Source organism: Acomys minous (genome assembly GCF_964271855.1).
Source record: "Acomys minous genome assembly, chromosome: 5".
In the NCBI taxonomy this organism is placed as follows: Eukaryota; Metazoa; Chordata; class Mammalia; order Rodentia; family Muridae; genus Acomys; species Acomys minous.
The window spans coordinates 103,134,881-103,162,738 of NC_140494.1; the positions used below are offsets into that span (position 1 = coordinate 103,134,881).

The following is a 27,858-nucleotide window of genomic DNA, read 5'->3' on the forward strand; positions in this document are numbered from 1 at the left end:
GAGTCAAGTGTCAGGGGTCTGAGGACCTTCTACAAGCTACTATTGCCCAGATTCCTGTCACTGCCATGTCTCTGGCCCACGGGTCCGAAGCAGGTTCTGGTCTGCTTCCAAGAGACATCTTAGGCCTGTGTGTGCCCTTTCCTAGGGCTATGGGCACAGGAAAACGTCAGCATGTTTTTATGTTCTAGTTTATGTTTTAGTTCATGTGTAATATGCCTTAGTGAGATATTTGGGTGGCTGCTAGATCCAGGGGTGGAAGGAGGGGCCTTCACAATCTCAAAAGCACCCGATTCTGGTCCAAGCCCTGAAATGGCCTGAAACCAGTGTCCTCTTCGTGCATAAGTTTCATGTCTGTCAGAAGGCACAGCTGGGAGCTGGGGAGATGACTCAGTGGGTGAAGTGTTCGCTAGACAGGCACGAGGACCTGGACCAACCCTTAGCACCATGTAAAAGCTAGCCGTGTGTCTGTAGTCCCACTGCCAGGAAGGAGACAGGCAGACCCAACGGCCAGCGCCAGCCTCGGGGAGAGCTCCCAACTCAAAAAATAAGATGATGAGCAATGAGGAAGATGTTGCACAGACAGACAGACAGACAGACAGATACTTGCAGAGCCAGACTGAGGATTGAAGGGAGGCTTAAATAAACTCAGACCTGAAAATTGGTTAGAATCAGTCTTCCAAATAAGACCCAGGCCACAGCTTCCCTTAGCATATGCTGTCCCAGGGTGGAGACTGGCCTTTACCTTTGATATCCAGCCCGCAAATTACAAGGCCATTTGGCTTGTGTGACCCAATTAAGAGCCTTCTGTTCCATGGACCTCTGTGGACACCTCACCTTTTGCCCCGAGGGGCACTGACCTCCTCAAAGCCTGCCCACCTGTGAGGACAGAGGCTCTGCCTTCCTGCTAGAAGGGCATCAGATGGAAGCAGCCGAACTGGTTGTCAATGGCGAGAAGTAATAAAACTGGGAGGAAAAAAAAAATATTTCTTTAAAATCCCGGGCTAGGGATGAATATGCAGGCGTGGCCCAGGTACTTAGCCACTCTGCCCCGCCCTGTCTCTCTGAGCCCGTTGTGTCAGGTTGCTCCTCCCATGGCTCCTCCTCCTGCCCCACCTTTCCCTCCCCACAGGTGTGTCTCTGGCCTCAGGTTGCCAGCCCCACTGCCTGCCGGAGACACCCGCTGAAGTCACCTGCCAAGAGACCCCAACCAGCAGAAACAGGCTAACAAGTGACCTGCCATGGAAGGTGCCGATGCTTCCAGAAGCAATGGGGCCAGCCCGGAAGCCAGGGATGCCCGTAGCCCACCGGGTCCCAACGGCAGCCTGGAGAATGGCGCTAAAGCAGACTCTAAGGACACCAAGACAACGAACGGGCACAGTGGGGAGGTGACGGAGGGCAAGACCCTGGGCAGTGCCCTGAAGTCAGGGGAGGGGAAAAGTGCCCTATTTTCCAGCAATGAGTGGCGCAGGCCTATCATCCAGTTCGTGGAGTCAGTAGATGACAAAGGCTCTAACTACTTCAGCATGGACTCTGCGGAAGGCAGGAGGTCCCCTTATGCGGGGCTCCAGCTGGGTGCTTCCAAGAAACCTCCTGTGACCTTTGCTGAGAAGGGGGAGCTGCGGAAGTCCATCTTCTCCGAGCCCCGCAAACCCACGGTGACCATCGTCGAGCCAGGGGAAGCCCGCAGGAATAGCTACCCTAGGGCTGACTCAGGCCTCCTGCAGCGGGCTAAGTCGGGCTCCGAGGAAGTGCTGTGTGACTCCTGCATCGGCAACAAGCAGAAGGCTGTCAAGTCCTGCCTGGTGTGCCAGGCTTCCTTCTGTGAGCTGCATCTGAAGCCCCACCTGGAGGGTGCCGCCTTCCGTGACCACCAGCTACTCGAGCCCATCCGGGACTTCGAGGCCCGAAAGTGCCCTTTGCATGGCAAGACCATGGAGCTCTTCTGTCAGACTGACCAGACCTGCATCTGCTACCTCTGCATGTTCCAGGAACACAAGAACCATAGCACCGTGACCGTGGAGGAGGCCAAGGCCGAGAAAGAGGTGAGCTGCTAGGACCCCTCGCCGCCCTCCCTCACCCCTGCCACCTCACTTGGGACTTAAGTCTCTGCTATGCTCCGCTCTTTTAGAAAACATGTCTTCACCCTCTGCACATCCAGCCTGGGGGGTCAGAGGTCACTTTCTAACCACCAAAGATCTTGGGTGAGCGGCATCTCATAAAGATGAGAGGTTGTACCAAGCTCATAAGATGAATCTAAGTCAGGCCAGAGTGTAAAACTGAACCGTTCAGAACTCTCTCCTCTGCTTGGCTGGTCTCTCTCTCTCTCTCTCTCTCTCTCTCTCTCTCTCTCTCTCTCTCTCTCTCTCTCTCTTTCTCTCTCTCTCCCTCTCTCTCTCTCTCTCTCTCTCTCTCTCTCTCTCTCTCCTTCTCTCTCTCTCCCCTCTCTCCCCCCGCCTCTTTCTCTTTCTCCTTTACAGAACCCCAGGCAAAGGGTCAAGTGTGAGGGAGACACTAAGAGGACACTTGCGGGCTCTTGAAGACCCTTTTTTTGCTACCTCCAGGTTGGTTTGCATCTGCTCACTCTGCCCTAACCTGGAAGCCGTTCTCTTCACTCCTGCCCTGCAACACTCTGGAACTCCTTGCCCTGCTCTCTGTTCCTGGTCCCTAAGCCAACTCCTTTCCCACACACCCCATCCCTTACTCTGCTCAGTAGGGCCCCTGTGCGCTTTGTTTGTGTGGCTGCAGCGGACAGGTCTGTGCCTGTGGGTGGAAAGCACTGAAGCAAGAGCATGTGTGGGTGGGTGGATGCAAATGCGTGTTTTATAGGCACTCGGGTGTCTGCAAATGTGGGTGTCTGCCCATATTTGTGTATGGGCTACGTAAGTATGTTTGTGTGAATTCCCTGTGTGTGATTAGGCGGTGCTTCCACGGGGAGGAGTAGAGGCAAGTGGAGGCTTGTGGATGTGTTGCACCTGGGGAAGGTATTCTGGGTTAGGCCCAGCTGGGGCTGCTGGCCTTGTCCCTTGCTGAGCTCACTCACTCAGCTGCATGTGGCCTCCCTAGGAGCAAACCTTCCTGGTGCCCAGTGCTGGGGCTTTTCTATCTTCCTAACCTTTGTACCCTAAGTAGCAAGGGATCTCTCTGTACCCAGCTCCCTGATCCTGTGTGATGCTGTGCTTGCTGGTCACTCTCATTCTGTGCCTCTTGCCCCTACCCTTAGGCAGCAGGTACTGAGTCACATGTGGGAACAGACTCAGACATCCTCTCTAGAAGCTTCATTTGCCTTCCAAAATGTGTCTTAAGCTTTTCCTGTTCCCTGACCCCAGTGTCCCCTGGCCCCAGTGTCCCCTGGCCCCAGTGTCCCCTGACCCCAGTGTCCCCTGGCCCCAGTGTCCCCTGGCCCCAGTGTCCCCTGACCCCAGTGTCCCCTGGCCCCAGTGTTCCCTGGCCCCAGTGTCCCCTGGCCCCAGTGTCCCCTGGCCCCAGTGTCCCCTGACCCCAGTGTCCCCTGGCCCCAGTGTCCGCTGACCCCAGTGTCCCCTGGCCCCAGTGCCCGCTGACCCCAGTGTCCCCTGGCCCCAGGGTTCCCTGACCCCGATGTCTCTTAGCTCCAGCATCTCCCTGACCCCAGTGTCCCCTGGCCCCAGTATCTCCCTGATTCCAGTGACACCTAGCCCCAGTGTCTCCCTGACCCCATTGTCCCCTGACTCCAGTGTCCCCTGGCCCTAGTGTCTTCCTGACCCCAGTCTGGAGGCAGAGAGAGGGAACATGAAGCCTATTTTCTGGGACTGTGCTTGGGAATTCAGGACAGAATAAAGGCCACTGGGAGAGGCCACTGCGTCTCAGGCCGGGTGTTAGGAGGTTGACAGTCACAAGCCATAAGACAGGAGCTCAGTTCCCTCGATGTCAAACTGAGGGATGGGCTAGACCAGCGGTTCTCAACCTGTTGGGTGATGATCCCTTTGGCAATCCTCTATCTCCAAAAATATTTACATTACGATTCATAACAGTAGCGAAATTATAGTTATAAAGTAGCAAGTAAGATAATTTTATGGTTTGTGGGGTCACCACAACATGAGGAACTGTATTAAAGGGTCACAGTGTTAGGAAGGTTGAGAACCACTGGTCTAGGCTGTTTTTCACATTTCTCTGTAAAGCCCAGGAGCTTTAGAAGAATCTCTGATGACTCTGGGGTGTGAAGGGGACAAATGGTCACAGAAAGCAAAGGCTTCAGGTCCAACCTCCATGGAGAGCCAGGTGTACAGCCAGGTGGCCTCTTTCCTAAGCAACCTTTGCCTTCACTGTGAGGTTTGTTTTTTTTTTTTCCTTCAGAAGAGCAGGTTCTTTCTGGAGGGCAGGAAGGTGTGGGCAGCCTGGCCTGGAGACACCAAGAGCTCCGAGTTTGCTATTCTCAGTCAAGGACTGCTGTAAGGCTCAGAGAGCCCCTGACCTATAGGGCTCTCACTATAGGTAAGGAAGCAGAGGCTCAGACAGACAGCAAGATGAGACACCCCTCCCAGGTGTGCCAAAGCCCAAACACAGAGCTGCAGAGGGAGAATAGCAGACTTGATGGACCATTCACAGTCTCACAGTCGCCCTTTCACCCCCAAAGATGAGGGGGCACACCCAAGGAAAAGATGGAACCTGGCTATATATTCCGGCTGGAGAAAGATGTGCCTAGGTCTCCTTGTACTATTTGAGGTCACCTTGGGAGAAAATTGGATACTGGAGTTAACTGCTATGGTGGGAACTTGGGGTAATGTGTGTGTGTGTGTGTGTGTGTGTGTGTGTGTGTGTGTGTGCAACTCACCTGTCTATGCTTTTGTAACACAAGGAGAGGGGTGGGGCTGAGTAGCCAGAAGACGGCAGTGGAGCAGTCTGTCTAGGGCCAGCTATTATGGGGTGTTGGGCTTAGGGGACTTGGACCCAGAACGGGGGGAGGTGTTTTGATGGACTGGTGTGAAGCCGAGTGCCAGTTCTGGCATCCTCTGAAGGCATCTGAAACAGACGCAAACACTAGCTCCTGCATGGCTCTGTGCAAGGAAGCAGGCAGAACCAGCTCTGCAGGCCTGCTGGTGAGGCCGGGTGAGGTCACAAGGCAGTGTCTGCGTGAGTTGCACAAAGCTGAAGATGACACCATGGCCACAGGCACTCATCTCCTGGACCTCCGTTCTGTGTACAGACTCGGAGCACAGGCTGTGTTGGGAAAAGGTCATGTGCTGTGCACATGATGGCCCCTTCCTCTAGTGTGCCTCAGGGTTCCCCTCTTGGCTTTCGATGTCTCGAGTGGTCCCATAGATGCTCACCAGTCTAGCTTATCCTTTTGGGTTTTCTTAGGCTATGTTAGGATGTGTGATGAAGATGGACGTGAACATCCTATTTATCCACTGGCCTCTTTATCCATCCCAACTCCCTCTAGCTACAGCTGCCTGCTCTAGGTGGCCCTGTCTTAGGGGTGCGTTTGACCTAGTCTCTGTGTTGTCAACATCACTGGCATAGGAAGGCATGTGCTGATGACGCTGAAACCAGAGTGCCTGCCTAAAGAGGCTCATATCCAATGGCTCGTGCACACTCTAGACACTGTCATTTGCCTCTGTTCTCTTACCTGGCTCTGAAGCTTGATTTCTCATCTTTTTTGCCCAATTCTCTGAGCAGGCTGAGCCCCTTGTTTACCAGCCTAATGCAGCCACTGGTCCTTGGGTTTCTTGCTGTGCTGGTTTGGGGAGGAAAGTTCTTTGGGCAGATAGTGGGGACTGGGATTCAGGAAGAGAAGTCAGACTAAAAGCCGAGGAGCCTAGAAACTCTCTGGGCATTTCCAGGAAGTCTAGGTGTGAGACAGAGCACAGGATCCATTGGATGCTGAGGGGAATCAATGAGATGAGAGATTTAGAGGCAGGGAATAGGGAGGAAAGTGAGAACCGGGCAGCAAGGTGGTGATCCAGTCTCTATGGAGCTCATGTGTGGGCCAGGGTTAGGCTCAGCACTTGCGCAGTCACAAATGAAGCAGTCCTGTAGGGTGAGGTACCACCTCAGGCTCTGAGACGCAGACTCACACTGAGGCCAGGGACGAAGAGCAGAGGGGCTGTGATTTCTCTTTACCACTTCAAACCTCTTCTCACACTAGGAGGGAGCTGTTTTGTGATCATCAAATCCAAGGGCCACCAAGCAGCAGGTTGCGGGTTGGGTCGCTCAGTGACTTGTTAGAACACAGAGTCCCAGGACTTGCTCCAGGATGTTCAGGCTCACATGGATTCTAATGGGGAAAGCAGCCCAACTCACCACAAGGAAAGCAAAGCTAAGTGATGGGTGGTGACGGCTGCAGAATCTCTCAGGGGTCTGACGATGCCAAGATGAAGCCTCTCACCCTAGCCAGCACTTTCCCCTGACCTGAGGGTGTGAGGATGCAGGCTGCGTGTGGGGGGGGACCTCAATGAAGCTGATGGACAGATATAGGGTGGTTTGACATGTGAGCATAGAAATATGAAATCTATTTGGCATTTCAGATTCTTATCCAGGTAATTACCGTGTGTCTGGGAGTACAAATTTGGCAATTAACTGGCTCATTTGGTAAATGTCACAGCCCAGGGCCCATGCAGTTAATTCAGGCTGACAGAAGATCTTGGCCAGCAGATTCCTCTTTCTTGGGGACCTTGCCGGTTCCTCTGTGTGGAGTTTGACTATGTCTACACTTGTTGGCCAATCGAAGGTGAAGCACCACAGGATGTGCCACCCCTCTACTCTGAGGGGACCTCTATTTACTCAAGGCCATAAGAATTTCATTGCTGGGTGACCCACGCAAGAGCCATCCTAGCCATCAGAGAGAAGAGGCCCCAGACAGTGTGGGAGAAGGGAACAAAGGAAGTATTTAGGGGACAGGCCTGGGCAGGGTGATGGGGAAGAAGCGAGGAGTGGGAGGAAGCCAGGAGGGGGGAGTGGGGAGGGGTGGAGGAGCACTGGGGAGCTGAGGCCTGTCAGACATCTGGGGCTGCCACTACATTCTATGTGTGTGTGTGGGGGGGGCGCTGAGGGAGGGAGAGTAGACTAGAGGAAGCTCTTGTGTGTTGGGGGAGCAGTAAGAGGGGAGAATTGCTGAAGTTCACCACCTTCAAGGAGGAGGGAACATGGGTGAAGGACAAGGTCTGTGTCCCAGGAGTGTCTAGACTCCTGCCTGAGAGGTGCCGCTGAAGGCCACAGAGTAAGAAGTGGGCCCCTCGATTGCATCTTGACTTTACATCTCTTTCTCACTGTGCACACTCGGGCCAGCTACCTAGTCCCTTGGGGCTTTGGTTGTTGCACCTGTGGACACACGGCTAACACACTACTGGCCTTCACAGGGTCTTTGGCTTGTAGGGGACACTCAGTAGCTCAGTGCCTTTCCTCCTCCTGTAGGCATGGTATCTTTGGAAATCCTGTTGTTACTTCCTATGCAGAAAAGCAAAACACAAAAACAAAATAAAACAACAATGACAACAACAACAAATCTGACAAACACTAAGAAGATATGAGGCACATCCCTAGAGATCTGACCCTAACAGCTCTCCTCCATGGGGCAGGACATCTCCTAGTCGGGAGAAGGGACCATTATTGTGGTACTACTCCCTGCCCCAGGAGTCTACTGTACCCTGCAGGTCTGGTCTTGCTGACTGTGGTGTGGGCACTGGACCCCTCCCAGACTGTGTCCGACATCTTTAGAGCCCTAGAGAAGAGGAGGGCCAGTCTCTCCTCTGCCCTGACCCATCCTGCCGCCCACTGATGCAGACAGCTTGTCTCCACTTCTGATCCTGCCCTTGCACGTGCCCAGGCTGGCCATCTCCTCCTCCCAACATAGGTGGCTGGGCATCGCTGCCACTCTCCTCTCCAGACCTCAGATGGCCCTGCCCACCTCCCTCCCTCCCTCCCTCCTTGCCTTTCACAGAGTGGACTCTCAGGGGCTGATCTCTCTTTATCCTTAGCTTGGATGCTTCATGGCCTAAGCCGCATTGGACTCAACCCTTTGTACTCAGTACTTCCTTCCTTCCTCTTGGCTGGCCAATCCACTCTCCTAGGAAGAGCCGTTACTCAGCCGTGAGCTCAACGTACAGCTCCTGATAGGTGTCTCTTGGCTCCACTGGTCACGCCTAACTCTTGACTCTGGCTTTTGCCTTCTCCCACTTGCTTCATCTTAGCCTTTTTAAAACTTCCATCCTGCGTCCCCTAGTGTCCTCCACTTTCAAGTATTCATGATATCTTACAACTTAAGTCAGTTGTCTCAGCCACCGCCCACCTCTCATCCTGCTCTCAGTATCCTGGCTGTGTCCATAGCACATCTGGACCCCCATCAGACCCTGTGTAATGGCCTTGCCCTCTAACACTAAGCCAACTCATCTGAGCTCATCTGCCACTTGCTGTGCCTACGACCTTACTCCACCCAGGAGGTGCCATGTAGAAGTGGCAACAGGGACATTATTCAGTCCGTGCTTGCTCTGTGCCAGGTACTTTCTGGGAGGCCCACTTACTGATTCCCATCTCTTCTACACCCTCTGTAGTGGGCGTTGGTGCTTAGGGTTCCTCTGCAGCACACACGAAGCTGCCAAGGCATAGGGAGTTGAAGGGACTTAGTGAGACCTCAAGGGTCTGCCTCAAGGGTCTCCACCTTGGATTATTATTCATGAGCTCTGGCTGAGCCACAGAAGACAGGAGGCCTCTCTGGCTGTATTTCAGCCCTGGTCCCTCCTTCCCAGGACTTCCGTAGTGATGGGAGAGTTGCTGGGATAGACCCCTTTTCTCATTTCTGTTCCTCAGGGACAAGTTCTGCTGCTCAGGCCTGGACCACATTAGGTTCTCCAGGCCACTAGCTCTGCCAGCCTTTGTTTCCTGGGCGCTTTGACTCTTCTTCATCCTTAAAGAGCAGAGGTGGGGGCCTACTCTCTTGGTTCTCTTCCCTCTCACTGCTGTGTGTTCTCCAAAGCTTTGTTCCAGAGACCTGGCCAAGTCCCCACCCTCACTCTTCCTGAAAGCCTGCCTTCCTCTCCGGTGATGGTATTTTCCATGCTGTGGGCTTCTCAGACTTTGGAGGTGGGGCAGGTGCTTACTGAGAACATCTTAGACTGTTTTTGTCCGGAGAGCCTGGGAGTGTGGTGGTGGTGGTGGTGGGCAGGCCATAGAAGTGAGACTTCCTATCTGGGGATCTCTGTGGCATCTCTGCCTTCTCCAACTATGGACATCAGTTCTAAAAAGCCAATCGGAGCCTGCCTACCATCAGATCCCACGCTCCGGGGTTTGCAGTGAACATCCCAGGGAATTGCCTCAGCTTCTGTCTCAGGCTTCCCATCGGCACCCCTCAGTTTCGTGGGATGTTCAAAAGCAGCTGCTGATGCCTCAGGCCCAGTTCCTCAGGACTCCTTGCACCCTCCTCCTTGTGGTTTGTGATTTCTTCACCTGAGCCAAGGTGTTCTTATAGGTTCCTGAGGGAGATGGGGTGAGAGTCTGTTTTCAAACCCCAGTGGTTGTGAGGAGGTCTGAGTCATGCAAGACTTCTTCGAATGATCACCCCTTTATCTTACAAGCCTGACAGGGCTTTGGGAGCCCCGATGGGGGGCCCTCGACTCATTGAGTATCCTCGGCTTTAGCTTCATACCTTCCCATCTGCATCAGTTACAGCTGCTTTTCAGAAAAGGGCCTTTCTCCGAGCGGAAGCCAAGGATGGATGCAATGCTGACCCCTTAGGGCCTTCCTGATAGAGTTCTTTCTCAGCCCATCATGGAGTCTGACAGTCCATAAGCCTCTGAACAGGGCTCCCAGGCCCTCTCCTCCCCTGCCTAGCCTCACCCTGTAGTCTTTTTCCTTCAGGGAGCCTGGGGAAGAGTTCTCATGTTGCCTACACTGCAGATGCGCTCCCTTTCTTGTAATCAGGTTTACAGCTGTGCCTGCCCTGACGGAGTCTGTGCCGGAGGCAACCCCAGCTCCTGGTTGCAACACAAGGCCTGCGTCATGCCACAGAAACGCTGCATGGGGTTACTGCTATGAGACACTCCCTGGGCAGGGCCCCGCTGAACTGGGCCAAGTCCAGCTCCTCTCTCGCTCACTAAGGGTCCCAGGCCCACTGAAAACAGGCAGAGCCTTTCATGTTAGGTGGGGAGGATCTAGGAGGCTTAGCCCCCGTAAGGACATGGCCAAGCTGCTCAGCCTTAGTGGTCCAAGATTACACAAGTATGGTGGTGTTCGATGCATTTCTGGATGCTTTGACCACTAGCACAGTGCCCCAGCAGATCTGAGGTACTGAGAGCATTTGCTATACGGATGAGTGTTGAATCTGCCTGAGATTGCTCTGTGGTGAGTCACCGGCCTGGGTCTCTGGTGCTGTTCCCCTCTCTCCCTGTTCCTGATAACTTCCACCTCCACCCTTTTCCCTACAGACCGAGCTGTCGCTGCAAAAGGAGCAGCTGCAGCTGAAGATCATTGAGATTGAAGACGAGGCCGAGAAGTGGCAGAAGGAGAAGGATCGGATCAAGGTGAGCAGCCTGAGGCGCCCCAGCTGTGCCCGCGCTCGCCCCGCGTGCTGGGGAGAAGGCACACCTCTGCTGCTGCCCCAGGCTTTTGCCCACCATGCTACTAACACTTCATTTCACCCCCTTTGATGTTCCCACCCACTTTCCTTCCCAGCCTGGGTCAGGCATTTAGGTGGGATTTTTACCTGTCACCTGAACCAGCAAACAGAGACCCTACATCCATTCCGCAATGTCCTCTCCCAATGTCCTCTAATGCCTACCCTGCCTACCAGACTACCCAGCTACTAAACACATGCCATTTCTTTCCTACGTGGCCCAGCATGGTCAGCAAGCAGTATGTCTGCTGTGGCATGGATAGTTGCAAACCGGTCTTAAGTTACTGACTGTGGAGTCAGTAACAGCCAACCGACTTACTTTCCAAATACTGTTTGCTGTGGTTGGGGTTTCAGCAAGCGTCCCCCTGACTTGTGAGTGATTGTCTGAGCCTGTAGAGAGTTGGAATATGGGCTCACGTGACACACCCAGGGCAAAGAGCCACAGTAGATAAGGAAGAGTGGGCTCTAAGAAACACCTACAGACAGATGTGGTGACACATACCTGTAATTCCAGCACTCGGTGGGTAGAGGCAGGACAATCAGAAATTCAAGACCAACCCTGACTACATAGGAAGTCCGAGGCTAGCCTAGTTTACTTGAGATCCTGTCTCAAGCAACAACAACAACAACAACAACAAAGAAATCTACCTGAAACAAGACCGTGCACACTGGCACGGTTATCAGTAAGTGGCATCCCATAATGATGCCTTCAAATAAGATTTGTGGACCAGTAGGCTGGTCAAGTCAGGGCCCTGGGAGTTCTCCGAGTCTGTTGGAAGCCTAGGTTTGTTTGTTGTTTGTTTGTTTGTTTTAACTTAACGCAACTCTCCTTCCACCCTCCCCTGATTCTGGACCTAGAGCTTTACCACCAACGAGAAGGCTATCCTGGAGCAGAACTTCAGGGACCTGGTGAGGGACCTGGAGAAGCAAAAGGAGGAAGTGAGAGCTGCACTGGAGCAGCGGGAGCAGGATGCTGTGGACCAAGTGAAAGTGATCATGGATGCTTTGGATGAGAGGGCCAAGGTGCTGCACGAGGACAAGCAGACCCGAGAGCAGCTGCACAGCATCAGTGACTCCGTGCTGTTTCTGCAGGTAGGGGGCGCCACCGTTCAAATCCTCAGTCCTCCCACCCACCTCACCCAGTTTCTCAGGCCCTTGCTCATCATCCACCCATGCACGCGTTATCCATTTACTCACTTTTCATCGGCCCATTAGCCATTCATTTATCCATAGATCCATTACTCATTACTTAACCCACTCACTACCTATCCATATACCCACTGTCAACCCATCCATCCATCCATCCATTTGCTACCCATCTCTTCACTGTCCATCCACCCATCAGTTCACCTACTCATTACCTATCTGCTCACTATTCATTCCTCTGCCACCCGCCCACCCATTACCCACACACTCACTATCCATCCACCTATTACCCCTTCAGTGCCAACCAATCTACCTACCGATCACCCATCCATTTACTACCCATCTACCCATCCACTCACTACCAACCAACCCACTATCTATCCACCCGTCTACTTGCTACCCACCCACCCACCTACTATTTATCCATCCTTTCACTGCCAGTCTTTCAATCTATTTAATTTTCTATCCAGTCTACTCTAAGGAAGGCACACAAATGTCACCTTGTACCGAGTTCAATTGCTGTTGTACCAGCAGTGCCCTAGGCTTGATAAGAAAGAGTTCTGTGATTAATTAGTAATGCCTGCTTTGGGAAAGGGAGGGGTGGCATAAGAATGTTGTGTATTTGTTGTCGTTAATCTAGTCCGTTTGTGCATTCATGCATCCATCTTTCTGTCTGCTGGACCGTTCCGGTACTACTCCTGGGCATGCAGGACTGTCTCAGGTGCCGTGGTGAATAGAGAAGTAGAAGACATGGTTTCTGCCCCCAAGCGGCTGCAATCCAGCTGGGAAGATAAGACATGTACAATTAGAGAACAATATGGAAAAGTGTGTAATTAAATGATAAAGCGTGTGGCTCAGGAGATAAGTGCCTATGGAAATTCAGAGAAGAGGGCCAGCGGGCTAGAGCAATCTAAGGACAACTTAGTGGAGGAGGTGGAGTGTGGATGGGGTCTTGCAGGCTGCTTAGGGCTTCAGAAGGAAGAGGGATGCTCCGGAGAGGGAGAAGGGATGTACGGGAACCGCAGAAGTATTGAGTGAGGCTGTCACATTGTTCTAGTATTTTCTCGTAGCTCTTTATCCTTTCCCCTAAAGTCTACACAGCCTGTGTCACTTTCACAACTTCCTGTGTATGTGTGTTATGCTCCCGTGGTGGGAGCCATGGAGTCGCTCATCTGAATGCTAACTCAACCAAGGCTGATTTTAGCTGACTCGCCTGTCCAGTGAGGAAAAGTAAGGTTAGCTATTGAGCTGATCCCAGGACTCAGCCCTTCTGGCTCTCAGCAGAGTCTCCAGCTAAACCAAGCGCTCCCTTGCAGACCAAGGTCCCCATAACTCACAGAGACTGACTGAGTTAAGGCCTGCTTTTCTTTCTTGGCAGGAATTTGGTGCATTGATGAGCAACTACTCTCTCCCTCCACCTCTGCCCACCTACCATGTCCTGCTAGAGGGAGAGGGTCTGGGGCAGTCGCTTGGCAACTTCAAGGATGACCTGCTCAACGTGTGCATGCGCCATGTTGAGAAGATGTGCAAGGCCGACTTGAGCCGCAACTTCATTGAGAGGAACCATATGGAAAATGGTAGGTTCCCCCCCTTGTCCGCAGGGCTGAGGCTGTGGGTATTGCTGTCAATTCCTGCTGCCTTGATCTAGACAAGATCCTGGCTAGCTGACGCCTCATGGTCCCCATTTGCTCATCCATCAGAGTATGTTCAGACTCGAGTTGCTAGCACCCCCACCGAACTGGCAGCTATTACTGGGGTTGGGGGCTCTAGAGCAGAGAGATTCTGGGAAGTGATGTACAGGTGCCTCCTCTGTGGGCCGTTCACTAAAGTCAAGGACTGGCTTCATTCAGGTCTCCGTTTGACTGACAGCTCTAATCTAGCAGCTGCATACCTCTGCTGCTTGAATGGGCCAGACTTGGAACAGATGAGTTACAGGCTTCGGAACTAACCTAGAGTTACATCTGGGCTTGGAGCGAGGCCTGGCGCCATGGCTGCTCTGAGTAGTGTCAAGCACACAGGCTGAAGTTGGCCTGCTAGTGGGTTGGAGACGACGGGACATGGCGTGCCTCTGACTCACCTGCCCTAAAATCATCCTTTCTCTGAGTCATGTTTTCCCCGTAAAGGTCACCTGAATTATCTCACAGAAAGCCTCCTAACCTGAGGAACTGCCCTGTTAAGCCCTATTCCACCCAATCCTGATCCCTGTAGGGCCTGGAGCCTGGGTACTTTCTCCAAGGCCACACCCCAGTGGCTCAGGCCCAGTGCAAGATCTTCCAAAACAGCCTGATTGGGCCTCGTTGCCATCAACACTAATGGGAGTGATTCTGTCTGGTCTCCAGGTGGAACATGTTATTGTTCCCAGAGGAGAGGGGCTATGAGTATGCAGGGGACCACCCTTGCATGATATCACACAGTGTCCCTATGAAATATGGGCGGGGGCATTCCATCACAGCTAAGGACAGATAGACCATTTTAGCAAGACAATAATTTGGCTCAGAATGGTGTTCCTATCTGACAGCCTCTTCCTAATGACAATTGCCATGATTCTAATGAGGATGGTGACAGCTGGTGTGATTGAGGGCTCCCTGATCGTGAGCATTATTCTGAGTCCTTTCCTTCTTTGGCCTCTCCCTGTGGTGGCAGTGGGGTGTTGCATCTTGAGGAGCAGCCTTTCAAGGGACCCCCAGCTGATGGGGAGGGGTAGTGTTGGGCTTACCACTCTGCTAGTCTGGGTGCTATGGTTTCTCGTCTTAAACGGGACCACCACCACTGCTGACAGCAGCATCAGTGGTTTGTGGAAGGACAGTCGTAGTCTCTGTGATACAAACCTTGCAACAGAGTCCCTGGGTATGGTTTGGGCAGATGCGAGAGGACAGTCCTAGCTAAGGTAGGGTAGCCTGTGAACCTTGTAGGAACCACCCAGCCTCCTAGTGGATTGTTGTCCCATTTCAAGGTCACGATGACTCTGCCGCAGTCTCTGTGCAGGTGTGGCCCGGCGTCCTTTGTGAGGTGTTAGTGAGACGGTAGCCAGGAGCAAGGCTGGGTATGCTGATGGAGCTACCCTGTGCCTGTGCCTCACTCTCAGGTGAAGCCTCCTTTGCCTCTGTCATGTCTTGTCACCATTGCCTAGTGGCTAGATGGTATCTGTTGGATATAGAGGATGGATAGCATGTGAGTCAGACCCCAGAGTGACCATCTGCTGCCAGTCAGGAGGTGGTAAGGAGCAGGAGAAGGGTGGGAGGCGGCAAGGTAAGAGGTTGAGAGGCTGAAGCTGTGTGCAGCTTACCCTACACAGCTGGCCAGGTCCCTGTACCAGAGGCCAAGAGAGAAACTTAGTCCACTGCCTGATGCTGCCAGCAGTGGTTGGGACTGAAGTGGGGTCAGGAATCAAATCCCAACTCTGCTCCGATTGTCATAATGCCAGGGACAGATCACTACCCTTACCTCCTGAGCCTTGCCTTCCTTTTCTGTCACGTGGAGATGTTCACACCTGCCCAAGAGTTAGTGTACAGATCAAATAAGAAATGAGTATCGCCGGGTGTGGTGGCACACGCCTTTAATCCACACTAGGGAGGCAGAGGCAGGTGGATCACTGTGAGTTCGAGGCCAGCCTGGTCTACAAAGTGAGTCCAGGACAGCCAAGGCTATAAAAAGAAACCCTGTCTTGAAACCTAGCCCCCCCCAAAAGAAATGAGTATCAAAATCTCCTTGCCATGCATACAGTGGCCTTAGCGAGGAGACAGTGTGACGGGAAGTGGCTCACTGGAGGAGGAGAGTAGGCGTGTGCACAGCGCCATCATGTGTTCTGAGCCTGTGAGGGGTTGGCTTTCCCTATAGGCTAGCTCCTCTTCCCCATCTGCTCCTCTGCTGACCTCCCCTGTCTTCCAGGTGGTGACCATCGTTACATGAACAGCTACACAAGCAGCTATGGGAATGAGTGGAGCACGCCCGACACCATGAAGAGATACTCCATGTACCTCACACCCAAGGGTGAGGGAGAGTATGACACTAACGTCAGAGGTCCAAAGACAGGCTCTTCGTAGATAGAGTGACCACGACTCAGTGTGTCTGGCACCTGCATCTTGTCCCCGAGTGGTGGTGATGGGTGCTTCCCTACACTCTCTGATTTGGTGGCAGGTTATCCAGCTCTCTGCTCCTTAGATGCATCGGTCCCCTGAAGCAGTCTGTCACTCCCTCCTGTAGCCTGTGACCCTCAGAGTGTCTCCCAGACCGTGGACCTTCTGCCCAAGTTGCAAGCTGTGAGCCCTGGGCATGGCTGCTACCCCCAGGGCCAGTCTGCCCCTCTGAATTTTTCCCCTTGAGTCACCTGCCTCCTTAGTCTACCCTCCAGGGGGACAGCCTGGTGGGCTCTAGGCCAGGGCCTGCCCTTCCTTGGCTCAGGATAGTCTGGAAAATTCTTAGAGGCCATAACAAACCCCAGCAGTGCTTGTTACAAAAAGGTGGGTGTACCAGACCACGGGCCCAGGGTGGAGGGGGTGTGCGGGTGCATGTGGGAGCCTAGAGAGGAATGGGGCTGCTGAAGAGTAGAGGGAGGGAGTACGAGGGGGAAGCCCTTAGCTGGAGAGAGAAGCCAGAGACCTGGAACAGTTCCTGACAGACAGATAAATCCACGGTGAGCAGGGCTAGGGATTGGGAGCAGTGAGCTCACCAGACAGGAAGTTCTGCACCCCGCCTTTCATAACAACACCCAGACTTTCTGGAAGGTTCTAGGCAGCAGAGGGGAGCCCGGATTTCTCCTCTGACACTCCTGGGGTGAACAAGGCTCTGACATCAGTCTTGCCCCTTCTCTGTCCAGAGCTCTGCTCTTAGGCAGTTCCATGCCGTGGCCACATCCCCAGCATATGTCTTTCTACACCTGTCTGCCTCGCTCCAGCCTGGTCTTTTCAGTTCTCCCCTGATCAAGGACTAGCCTGATGGGGCGCCCCGAACCCCACTGGCTTCTACTTGATTCTTGCCGCATAAGGGAGACCCAGGGACAGAGTGGCCCTACTGTTGGCCACCAGGTGTAGGGAGTGCAGCCTGCCACAACAGCTCCCTGAGAGTGCCAGGGCTGAATCAGCTGGAGGCTAGTCACTGTCCCCTCTGGCCTGTGCCCATCTCTGTGAAGACAGGCAGTGAAGCTCCAGGGCTAGGAGCTTTTCTGGCTCTGACGCTGGCCCTGTGCGTCAGTTGTGACATCTGTAGGTGGAAAAAACAGGTTCCTCTGGTGTCTCTGCCCTGCGGGGACAGGATGGGCAGGACACCTGCAGCTCCCAGGCTCAGGGTTAGAGGAGAGGCATGGGAGGGGCTGCTGAAATGTCAAGAGTATCAGAGAAACAGGGCCACCAAAGGCTACTAGGCTTGGAGTGGAGGGGTTAGGCAGTGACTATGCCCCCCTTCCTTGGGGAAGTTAGTTCCCAGGTGCAGGAAGGAGTAGTTCTCAGCCCAGTGCGGAGGGTAGGGCTGTGATGAGAAAAGGACAGACAGGCAGTGCTGGGCTGGGTGAGCCAGAAGTGGGTGGTGTCTAGGCAAGAGGGGTACAACAGAAGGGCCCTGACACAGGACTGTGTGGGAGCACAATACAGGAGGCCAGTGAGAAGAAGCCACAGGCTGTGTTGATATCTCGGACAGGTTCTAAAGCTGGTTCATTAGCCTTTTGGAGGAGGCTAGGCCCTTGCTGGGTGAGGACCTCAAGCCTCTCCCACTAACCCCCGCCCCCACTGTCATACTTTTCCTTCTTCCTACTCCCCCAGATTCCAGTCTCTGTAGTGCAGCCTCCGGTACAGACAGGCATTGGCTCAGGAGTGAAGTGTCGCCTGGTCAGCCTCCTGCTCAGGGCCCCCAAGTAGAATGACTGAGCAGAGACACCCAGAACTCTAGTGCTCTGGGGACAATGACCAGTAGTGTCCCCTCTGCTTCCCAAAGGGTCTCTATTCAGGCTGAGTTTTGTGACTGCTTCAGGCTAGAACCAGGGACTGCTCCTAATAGAGCAGTCCAGAGGGGGGGTGCTCTCAGGGAGCTGTTTAGGGTCCTGTTGAAGATCCCCTCAACAAGTCAGAGGCTATGCTCCCCCCCCCCCCCCCCCCCCGAGTTAAGTCAGGCCTACGTTTCTGCAATGATGTTTCTGTCCCGCAGGTGGGGGCCGGACATCCTACCAGCCATCCTCACCCAGCCGCCTCTCCAAGGAGACCAACCAGAAGAATTTCAACAATCTGTATGGCACAAAGGGTAGGAGGAGGCTCGGCTTACGGTGGGCAGGGCGTCCTGTAGGTGTGCAGGAGGGAGCATAGGAAGGTGGTGTCAGGGCCAAGCCATGGATTGAGTGTCTTGTCTACCCAACCCAGTGCAAGATAAGTGTAGGAAGTCGGGGCAGGATGGGTCCTCCTGAGGTGTGTGTGTGTGTGTGTGTGTGTGTGTGTGTGTGTGTGTGTGTGTTGTGTTGCTCCTACTGGTTTAGGCATAAATGCATGATGTCATCGGTTAGGCTAGAGAGAAGCTACTAAAACAGCATCTTTAAAAAAGTCCGAGTCCATTTGCTCATCTTATCGCTGAAGGATGAGCTGGGAGAAATGGGCTGAGTGTCTACCCCAAGGGTAGCTGTTGGTGGCCTCTCCCAGAAAGCGTCAGGACTGGAGGCCCACAGACCCGAGCTGACTTTTCTACCAGCCATGCAGTGGCCAAAAAGATTTTTCTCAGCTGCATGACCTGACACGGGTGTGCCTGGAATCCCGGAGACACCGCCACAACCACTCCCGATGCAGAATCGAGGGGGTTGGGGTGGGGGACGTGCCTTTCCCAGGGGAGCTGTCAAGTCCAGAATCTCCTGCTCCAAGTGCTAAGGGGAACACTGTGCTCCAGGTTCAGGATCATGTGCTCAGGAAACCTCTGTTTGGGGAGGGAGGGGCTTGATTTTTGTGTTGGAGCTCCTGGGTGCTACCTGCCGTGTACAGGGAGGACTGGGCCAGTTCCGAAAGGCAAACACCCCCCCCCCACACACACACATACAGCCCTAGGACAACTGCGATGAAGTCTAGACCCCTGGAAGCAGGAAGGTCACTGCCATCTGGTGGAGACTGCAATGCCTGGCCTCCCTACTTGTCATTAAGATTCAGGGCTCTAGGGCTGGAGACACCAGCTCAGTTGGGAAAGTATTTGCCATGCAAGCACAACGACCTGAGTTTCACTCCCACCACTCATGTGCAAAAGCTGGGCACGGCTCTGTAATCTCAGTGCTAGGGCAGCGGGAGATGGGGATCCCGAGGTCATACTGACCAGTCAGCCTAGCTAAATCAGCAAGCTCCAGGTTCAGAAAAGACCCTCCCCCCACCAACCCACCCCCAAACAATGTGGAAAAGTGACTGAAGACACCTGGTGTCAACTTCTGGCTTCCACAGGCATGTGTACACACCTGCCACCCACTACCTAGTCCCTGTTCCACACACAAAAGATTGACAGCTGTGACCGCACCCAGCGAGTACCTAAAGGAGAAGACAGCACCAAGACAGTTCATTTTAACCACTGGTTACATGAGTCTGGTACATGAGTCTGCAGAGGTGTGTCCTTGGGTCCTGACACTTGCTGAGGGAGGCCTCCAAATCCAACTTCCGGCTGGCTACTTGCCCCACTCCATTCAACTTATCTTTCAGAGGAACACATGGACTAATGGGCACTCCTGCCAAGGGAGCTTGACTTGGGCGGAACCCAAGGCTCTCTGCTGCTGAGGAAGGGCTGGTGGAGGGTGCCCCATTAATGGGGACTCCAATATCATCTTGGCTCCCCTGCTATTTCTTCCCATTTCCTCTTCCTCCACATTGCAGAAAATGCCTTGCACATACCTGTCTGTCAGCCTGTACACCCCCAAGAATAGGACTCCAGGACTTCTGTCAACTGTCTCTGTCCTCAAGTGATAGGCTGTCTTGGTATTTGTTTGTTCATTTACTAGTGCACGTATCCATCACACATACAATGAATACGTTCTAGAAATAAGTCTCTGATGGGCAAACAAACATTTCCCCAGCACCACAGGAGATGAGCAGTTATGCAGCCAGCTGCAACCCAGAGCCCAGGAAGGGCAGGGCAGTGGGAGGGAGCAGGTAGAGGCAGGGACTTGGAGGAGATGACACAGAGACCTGCTGTATGAATTTGCTGAGGATGCAAGGGCATGTCCCAAGCAAACAACCATTCTGGGCCTGAAGCTAGAGACAAGAAAGAAGCTAGTGTTGGAGGAAGTGAGGTCACAGCTTGGCTGGAATGCCACAAAATGGGTGGGAATGAGGGGATCAGCTCATGCAAGACTCGTGGGTTCTGTTAAGGGCGACTTGTGGGTTGTGTACAGGGCTTGCTCCTTATTCTGAGGACAGGAGCCAACAAGGTGGCTCAGTGGGTGAAGGCACTTGCCATGTTAGCCTGGTGACCTGAATTTCATCCTTGGAACCCCATGTTTAGGTGGAAGGAGAGAAACAGCACAAAGGTCTTCTCTTGATCTTTCCATGTGCACGGTAGCACAGGCCATGCCACCTCCCAGGATACACATGAAAAAGTACAAATCACCATCTTATTCTGAGGACAGTGGCCTGCAGGGACACACCTACCATAGCAGGACACACCTACCATAGCTTTACAGACCTTCCATAGCAGGGAAGACTCGGGATGTGTGATGCAGGCATAGTGGCATCCTGACCTCAGAGGTAGCAAAGGGACCAAGAGTCAAGGGATTGATCATGTCCTGGTCCTGCCCTTCGTTGCCCATGCTGGCCTGCCTGGGACTGATGTGCCTTCTTTGTCCTGCCAGGTAACTATACCTCCAGGGTCTGGGAGTACTCATCCACTGTTCACAACTCTGAGGACCTGCCCACTGTGCAAGGCAACTCCTCCTTCTCCCTGAAAGGTGAGCTCAGTCCCCCGCCCCTTGCTTGCCTGGAGGCTGCTCTGCTTGAGTCTCTGCTCCCTCTCTGGCTAGTTACTATCTCACCTTCTGAAGGCGAGGGCCCCCACCTACATGGAAGCTGGGCCAGGACCTTTGATGCATCCCAAGGGAGGGGAGAGGGCTGGGCTATACATACTGGCTTCTAAAGATGGGCTGGGACAACAGGCTTCAGGGACTGGAGAGGTACCTACTCGCTCAGCATCCCTACCCTGTGGCCCAGATGCTTCTTCTGGCTTACTTGTCCAGCCTCTCTGCTATGGAGTTGACTTATCTTTGTCTACCCAGTGACTCAGCAGTTGACTAGACCCCAGGTCATGTAGCAGCCCCCAAGTCCCAGTAGAGCTATCTTGTAGCAGCCCCTTTGGGGAGGTGGGATCAGGCCTCTCAGGCCTGACCTTCTTTTCCTATACTTGACACCTCCACCCCCATCTACCTACTATATTCCTGGAGGTCTTGAACAGGTTGAATGGTCTATACTTCCTGCCCTCTGGGGTTGGGGGTCATCCTGAGGACATAGGCTGAAGCACAGTCCAGTGTGTAGTAGGCCCCGGGCCATCCCATCTCTCCCTTCTAGGCCTTAGAGGCAGCTCTGATGAGGCGGGATCTTACCTTCCCCTACATCCGAAACACCTGTCCTGAAAGGATCAGAGGTTGGTCCCTTAGGATGGGAAAGGAAAGGAGTCCATGGCAACCCCTTCCCCCCTCCTCCACAAAAAAAGAAAAACTTCTCACAGCAAACAGTGGCCCATGAAGTGGCTTTATCACCTCGTGGTCCAGTCCACGGCACAGCCTGTATCAAGGACAGGATTTTTGGGCTACTGGCAAGAGGAAAAAGGGAATAGATAGAGGGCTCCAGCCTATAGGACCTTAGGGAAGTCCAGTCCCTGGGCCAGGCCTGGGACACTCTGGGACTTGGCCTTGGCATGCTGGCTTCCAACAGGTACTCACTTGCTCCTAGCTCAAGCCTAGCCTGAAGGTCACCCAAGAGGGGGCAACAGCTCTTAACCATGGTTCAGACATTCCCCTTCAGACTGCATACGGCGTCCTGGCAAGGCCCTCTCTGGAAGGAGGACCTCTCACTTACCTCCACCTCGCCTTGAAGCCGGCTCACTCACCAGGCTGACTAGGAATGGCGTAGCCAGGTTGTCCTGTATAGCAGGAGGATAGCCTGCAGCCCTGAGACACCCCGCCCCCTTCCCCACACCCTCTGCACCCTCTGCCTGCAGGCCCACAGGCAGGAAGGCAGGCAGGCAGGCAGGCAGGCAGGCAAGCAGGCAGGGAGGCAGGCAGGGAACCCCTGTGGCCTTCAAGCCAGCTCCAGCTCCCGGGTCTGAGCAACAGTGTAAAGTATGAGGAACACAAGGCCCCAGTGAGGTGTTAGAGCCTCAGCCTCCTGGATAGTAGCGCATGCTGCTAACACCTCTCTTTCTCTCCCAGCAGGCACTGGGAAAGCCCCCTATCAGTTCACAAGCTTGGGCCAGGCCACTGCAGAGTTTTCCAAGCCACTGGACCGCAGTGGGCTGTTTAAAAACAATCCTGGTACCTGCCTGCTTCCCATCCCCTCCCTTCCTCTGCCATAGTAGGCCAAGCGGGCCATCCTGTGGGAGATCTCTGCCACTTCTAGGGTGTCTTGGTCCCTATTCCTCAGAGCTCACCCAGAGAGAGAGATGCATGTCCCCTGCCCCCTGCCATCCTAGCTCACTCTCTCTGGACTTCTGCCTGCTGCCAAGCTGGTCTCCTGGGCCACCCTGTCCCCACCCTTAGCTCTTACGGCTGGTATGGGTTTTTTCTTGCTGGAAACTGAGAGGTGACGTCTCAATTGCCATCTTTATCATCACTCAGGACCCATGGGATCTTCTTTTTCCCAGGCATCTTCCACCTTAGATGCAGGGACAGCCTTGGGGGTTCCCGCACAGTGCCATGGGACGTTTGCAGGTGGTATGGCCTGCCCCATAGGACCACAGCCTGGCCAGTGGCTGCCAAGCACACACTCTATTAACCTTTCCAGCCTTTCATTCTCCATGCCACAGGCTTCCCAGCCACTGCAATTTGCCCTGTGACTGAGCAGGCTCTCCCTTGTGCTTTGTAGCTAAGCCCTTTATAGAGGGTCTCTGGGCTGAGAAGGAGGGCCAGGAGGCAGGCAGCCTCACCCTGGACTAGCACTTTCTCGCCAAGTGCTGAGAGCCACCTGCTGGGACTTTGGACTTGCTATCCTAGCTTTGAGTGACAATCACACTGGCAAATGGCCACCCTTCTGCAGGCCCCCAGTCTGCTGCTCGTGAGACCTGAGACAACCAGAGCCAGGCAGAAGGAATGGGCTTATAGATCTTGGAGTCCGGCAAGCCTTGCTTACCAATCCTGATAGCCACCTCCTGGCATCTGACTCAGGCAAACTGCTGAGCTAGAAAGGGTGGGAGAACCAAGCAAGGGGGCAGACATCACATGGCGCTTGGCACAAGTGGGCCTCAACAAATGAGAGACATCACCTTGACCTCCCAGAACAGAGCAGTGGAATCCAGGAGTCCCTCCTTCTGGGCAGTGTTGGCAGGGGCTGCTGAGTGAATGGCGGTTCTGGACTCTGGCAAAGGGACATGTCTGTGGACAACAAGCCCTCAGGGCCAGTTGGTGGTGATCCTAACAGCCTAGGGCAGAACTGGACTGGGAGACAACGCTCTCCTGCTGCCTGGCCCCGCCCATCTGGTTGGCTCCTCCTCCTTCTGTCTGCCTTGCTGCCCCCTTCCTTTGGCTAGCCTCCCAGGATTTCAGGTGGCAACTGTCCCACCCCAGCTGCTGCACACCTCTGCAGGTGGCTCTGAACTTGGCCTTGGCCTGGATGATGCTTGGGGGGTCACTTTGGGACAGGCAGCTATGCCGCTCTATCTGTGGGGGGTCCCTGATCACGAGCCAGGGCTCCTCCTAACTGGAGCATCTTGTCTTCCCAGGTTATCCCTCCATCCTCCGGAGCCAGGCTCCCAAGGCCCAGCCTCAGACTTGGAAATCTAGCAAGCAGACTCTGCTGGTGAGTAAGGTGCACTGGGAAGGAGGGTGGCTGAGTACAGGCATGTCCAGGGACCTGGCACCTGCATAGGCTTTCAGGGTCTGTGTGAAGAGAATGCCTTCTCTGGGCCATGCTGGGAGCACGAGAGGCAGCAATGGACCTAACACCCATACACAGGAAAGACAGAGAACCGGAGGGGACCTGGGTAAGCAAGCACATACTGCCTTTGACCACAGTTTAGAACCCATGACGCGGGCAGCCCTTGGCTGTCTGTGGTGGCTTGGTATCTAAGAGGTGATTGTAAATATACTTAGTCTACTGGCCAGGCATCCGGGAGATGGGTCCCATTCCCGGGGCTACTTTCCAGTTCTGACAGCACAGAGGCCATTAGGGGTGATAGTGTGTCTATGGGGGAAGTTGGAATACTAGAAAGGCACATTCAGGATTTACTCTCTAATAGCCCCAGCCTGGGGTTCTTGGGAAGCAGCGCTTGTGGTATGTGTGGCCAAGGGAGCCAGGCCACCTGCTGGCACCTCAGAACCACATACCCTTCGCACATAATTCTTCTAATACGACGGTAAGACGAAGTGCCCCCCCCCCCCCCAGTTTTCTGCAGACCAGATGTATCTTACCCTTGCCACTCTGGAGCCCTCCTCTCCCCTAATGCCTCCCTCCCAAAGCTTGTTCGGTCCCAGGACGGCTATCCAAGTGTAGCAAGCAGGTAGCATCAGGGCTTTGATGAGATAGGGGCTAGAGCCCTCGCTTCTGCTGTTTTTTGCACTTTTGAGGTCAGAGCACGGGATTTGCTCTGTTCTACAAAGAGAGGCTGGGGCTGGTTTAATTGGAAAAACTCTTTAATTTGTGGGCGAGAGGAGCTAAGTGATTGCGCGTGTAATGTGGAGCTGGGCCCAAGGGCATCGAAGCAACAGAACTGCAGAAAACAGGTAATGGGAGGGAGTCATTCCTCCCCCTACCGTGTACCTTCCTGTCCCCAAAACCAGAGTCCCCCCACAGAGAAGCCTCTGAGGACTCCAGCAAGACAAGGCTGGGGTGTCCAACTGGCGCTTAGTGTTGGGAGGATAGAAGCCAACGTGGTGGGCACAGAGGCCCTCCTCAGAGTCCAGGCTGCCTGGTAACTGGGACCTAGCCATCACAGGCTTGCTCTGTGACCTGTGTATGAATTGATCTTTCATGCCTCAGTTTTCCCACTTCTAACATGAATTCCATAGCCTCGGTGATTTCACAGCCCTTCTAACTCTCATCTGCTGTGACCTTAATTAGGGAGGGAAAGAAATGGGCACCCTGCTCACCCACGGCTGCCACCTCTCAGGCAGCAGCGTTGTCCATTGGCCTGCAAGCCACATGCAACTGACCCAGCCCTTCTGAAGGGAGAGTCCTTTTCACCATACCCCGTGACTGCTCTGGGGTCCTGCAATGGACTGGAAGGCTGGAGACCTGGCTCCAGGCCCTGCTGGGCTACAGCATCCTCCGGGGATTTTGTTCATGCTCTGTTTTTCTTCCTGGGCTCCAGTTTCTTCCTCTGTGAATTGATGGGTTAGCCCAGGTCTGGGCTCAAGACCCTCCTGCCCCAGCTTTGCCAAGGCCTGATTGCTGCTGCGCAAGAGTCACAGACCAGGGGCTTCTGGGAGGCACAGAGCAGCTCTGTGTCTGACTCACTTAGGGATGGGGCCGATTCCCGAGATCCTCGTGCGGCTCTAGTAGTCAGGGATGGCTCCGTTGTGTGCTTCCATTCCAGCTTGGGGGAGCTGACTCCTCAGAGCCCTGAGGCAAGGGTTAGAAGGAAGTGGGGAAGAGGGCTGATTTCCCTGAAATTGTCATGTGACACGATCCAGAGAAGAGGTCAGGAAAGCTGTTCCTGGCACTGGCCAGAGAGGCTGATGGCAAGCATGCTGGGCCGGGACAGTAGGTTGCTCATTCAGTACCTTCTGTCAGGGATGCTTGAGGCGCAAGAAAGATACCAAGAAGTGGGATGGAGCAGGGGGTGATGGGGTTTTAGAGTCTAACTCTGGGTCTCTCTCTCAACCTCCTTCCTGGTGACTTGGGCAAGTCGCCCAGCCTCTCTATGCCTTGGTTTGCTTACTTATAAAGTGACTGTGATCATAGTAGCATATTTAATTGGATGGTTGTAAAACCTAATTGAGTCTGTCAATGGAAAGCCCTTGGCACAGTGCTGTGTAGTTCTGCAGAACACAAAACGCTATGCGCGTGGTGGCTGCAGTGGCACTAGGAGGATATCGAGGGGTCGGGGGATGACATCCAAGCTCATGTGCTAAGTGACAGGAATAGACTCTAGTTAGAATTTGGACCCAGAAGTTCTGGTGATCTCACGGGCCACCTCCTGGTAGATCTTGCAGGTCAGGCCACAGGGTGCAGCGCTGTGGGTTGCAGGTTTGGTACAATGCCACTTAGGGCATCGAGGATGGGTGGGCTGGCTAGGGAGTTTTCTACCACCTGGTTACACTAACCATTCCGGTTCTCCTCACAGTCTCACTACCGGCCCTTCTACGTCAACAAAGGCAGTGGCATCGGGTCCAACGAGGCTCCCTGAGTTCGGCGCAGAGCTCCACTACCCCATCCTCCTGTTGCTCCTGCTTTCCAAGCTGCTGCGCTTTCGCATGGACAGCCCAGCCCCGCCCTGCTCTCCCACAGCCTCTGACAGCCCTAGCAGGGCATCCTGGCTTCCTCTGCTCCCCTATGGGCTCCTTTTCTGCTTGGTGACGTATAGTCACTGGGATTCTGTGTGAGGTCAAGTTACATACCACAAGGGTAAGAGACATCTGGGTTCCTTTCTCATAACATGCACCCCCAAAACCTGGTCACCAGGCCCACATGGGCACCAGTCTTTTCTACCTGCCTCAGCTCTGGCATGTCCAGGCTTGGTGACCATTTCCCTCCACTGTGGACACTAGGTACCCAGTTAAGGCAACCTCTCTGCTCCCATCCTCTGGGCTCATTTTTTTTTTTTAATTAGCAGCCTGAGCCCAGCAGGAAGAGACAGGGCCTGTGTGTCCTCTTGAATCCCTTAACTACAGTGTGGCCATGGCTTAGGGGATGCTCTCAGCATCTTGGCTTTTTCCTGGCCCAATGGTGATGTTCAGCCATGTCTATTTGAGGCTGCAAAGCCGGAGAGTGGGCTCTCCTGTCTGGCAAGAGGATTGTAGCCTGGGCATTTCTCTGCCATTGCTGGGAAGAGCAGTTCCCTTGATGTACCACAACCCACTCATCAAAGTTTGCCCATAGACTTTCACTACTATGGGGATTTGATACTTATCACAGTAATGGACTTCAGGTGGGCTGATAAGAGCAGTGTCACTTGAGAGGTACCATCCATATCAGGGCAGTCAGCCTCCATCCATGTCACATGTCACTGGGCTTTGAGAGGGCCAGATCAGGAATAGCACTGGGTGCTGGGAGCTTGTCTCCCACTCTGGGCTGATGGGGCCTCACGGGTCAGCTTGCAGGGGTGGGGGAGGGCTACTTTGGCTTGGGCTTCCCCCTCCCTGAATAAACCATTTGTCTCTTTACTTCTCTGGTAATGAGTGGGTGGTCCCTCAGGGTTGCAGGGAGCTGGCGTTATCCTCCTTCTCACAGAGAGACACAGGGTCACTCTGTGTAGCCCTGGCTGTCCTAGAATTCTCTCTCTCTCTCTCTCTCTCTCTCTCTCTGCAGAGCAGGTTGGCCTGGAACTCAGATCCTCCTGCCTCTGCCTCCCGAGTGCTGGGATTAAAGGCGTACGCCACCACAATAGACATTCTCTTCTTATATCTTGAAAACATGGTGCCTTAGGGTCTAGTCTGGGTCTCTGAGGAACAGAAACCTGGAACATTCTGAGGCACATCTTCAGTAACCCTGAAGACAAAAGGTGGAGGCCTAGGGAGTTCCTGAGTGTCCTGAGAGCCACTGTGAGTGGCCAGATCCTCTGGCCAGCAGACCCTAGAGCAGTGGTTCTCAACCTTCCTAATGCCAGGACCCTTTAATATGATTCCTCATGTTGTGGTGACCTCCTCCCACAACCACAAAATTCTTTTTATCACTACTTCATCACTGTACTTTTGCTGCTGCTCCGAATTGTAATGTAAATAATGTGTGTTCTCCGATGGTCTTAGGTGACTCCTGTGAAAAACTCATTAAATCTTCCGAAGAGGTCACTACCTACAGGTTGAGAAGCACTACCTTAGAGTATCC

The 27,858-nt window shown here is 53.8% G+C and overlaps 1 protein-coding gene across 2 annotated transcripts; it reads left to right on the forward strand.

Annotated features, from left to right (window-relative positions):
• The first annotated feature begins 1,127 nt into the window (after nt 1-1,127).
• TRIM29 (tripartite motif containing 29) lies at nt 1,128-27,197 on the forward strand. 2 transcript variants are annotated; one of them, XM_084781868.1, is made up of 10 exons: nt 1,128-2,042; nt 10,395-10,490; nt 11,441-11,674; nt 13,107-13,305; nt 15,617-15,718; nt 17,864-17,956; nt 20,520-20,615; nt 22,092-22,193; nt 23,597-23,673; nt 26,159-27,197. In XM_084781868.1, the coding sequence occupies exons 1-10, from the start codon at nt 1,239-1,241 to the stop codon at nt 26,219-26,221; spliced, it is 1,866 nt and encodes a 621-aa protein (XP_084637994.1). In that variant the 5' UTR covers nt 1,128-1,238; the 3' UTR covers nt 26,222-27,197. The 2 variants fall into 2 exon arrangements, with proteins under 2 accessions (XP_084637994.1, XP_084637995.1); XM_084781869.1 differs by lacking the exon at nt 22,092-22,193 and having other exon boundaries at nt 1,129-2,042.
• The last annotated feature ends 661 nt before the right edge of the window (nt 27,198-27,858 follow it).

Excerpts from the sequence above, each read along its gene's own strand:
- TRIM29 (XM_084781868.1), top strand. The coding sequence starts at position 1,239 with ATGGAAGGTGCCGATGCTTCCAGAAGCAATGGGGCCAGCCCGGAAGCC. Across the intron at positions 2,043-10,394 it reads AGGCCAAGGCCGAGAAAGAG|ACCGAGCTGTCGCTGCAAAA; the intron begins GTGAGCTGCTAG and ends TTTTCCCTACAG. Across the intron at positions 15,719-17,863 it reads CATGTACCTCACACCCAAGG|GTGGGGGCCGGACATCCTAC; the intron begins GTGAGGGAGAGT and ends TCTGTCCCGCAG.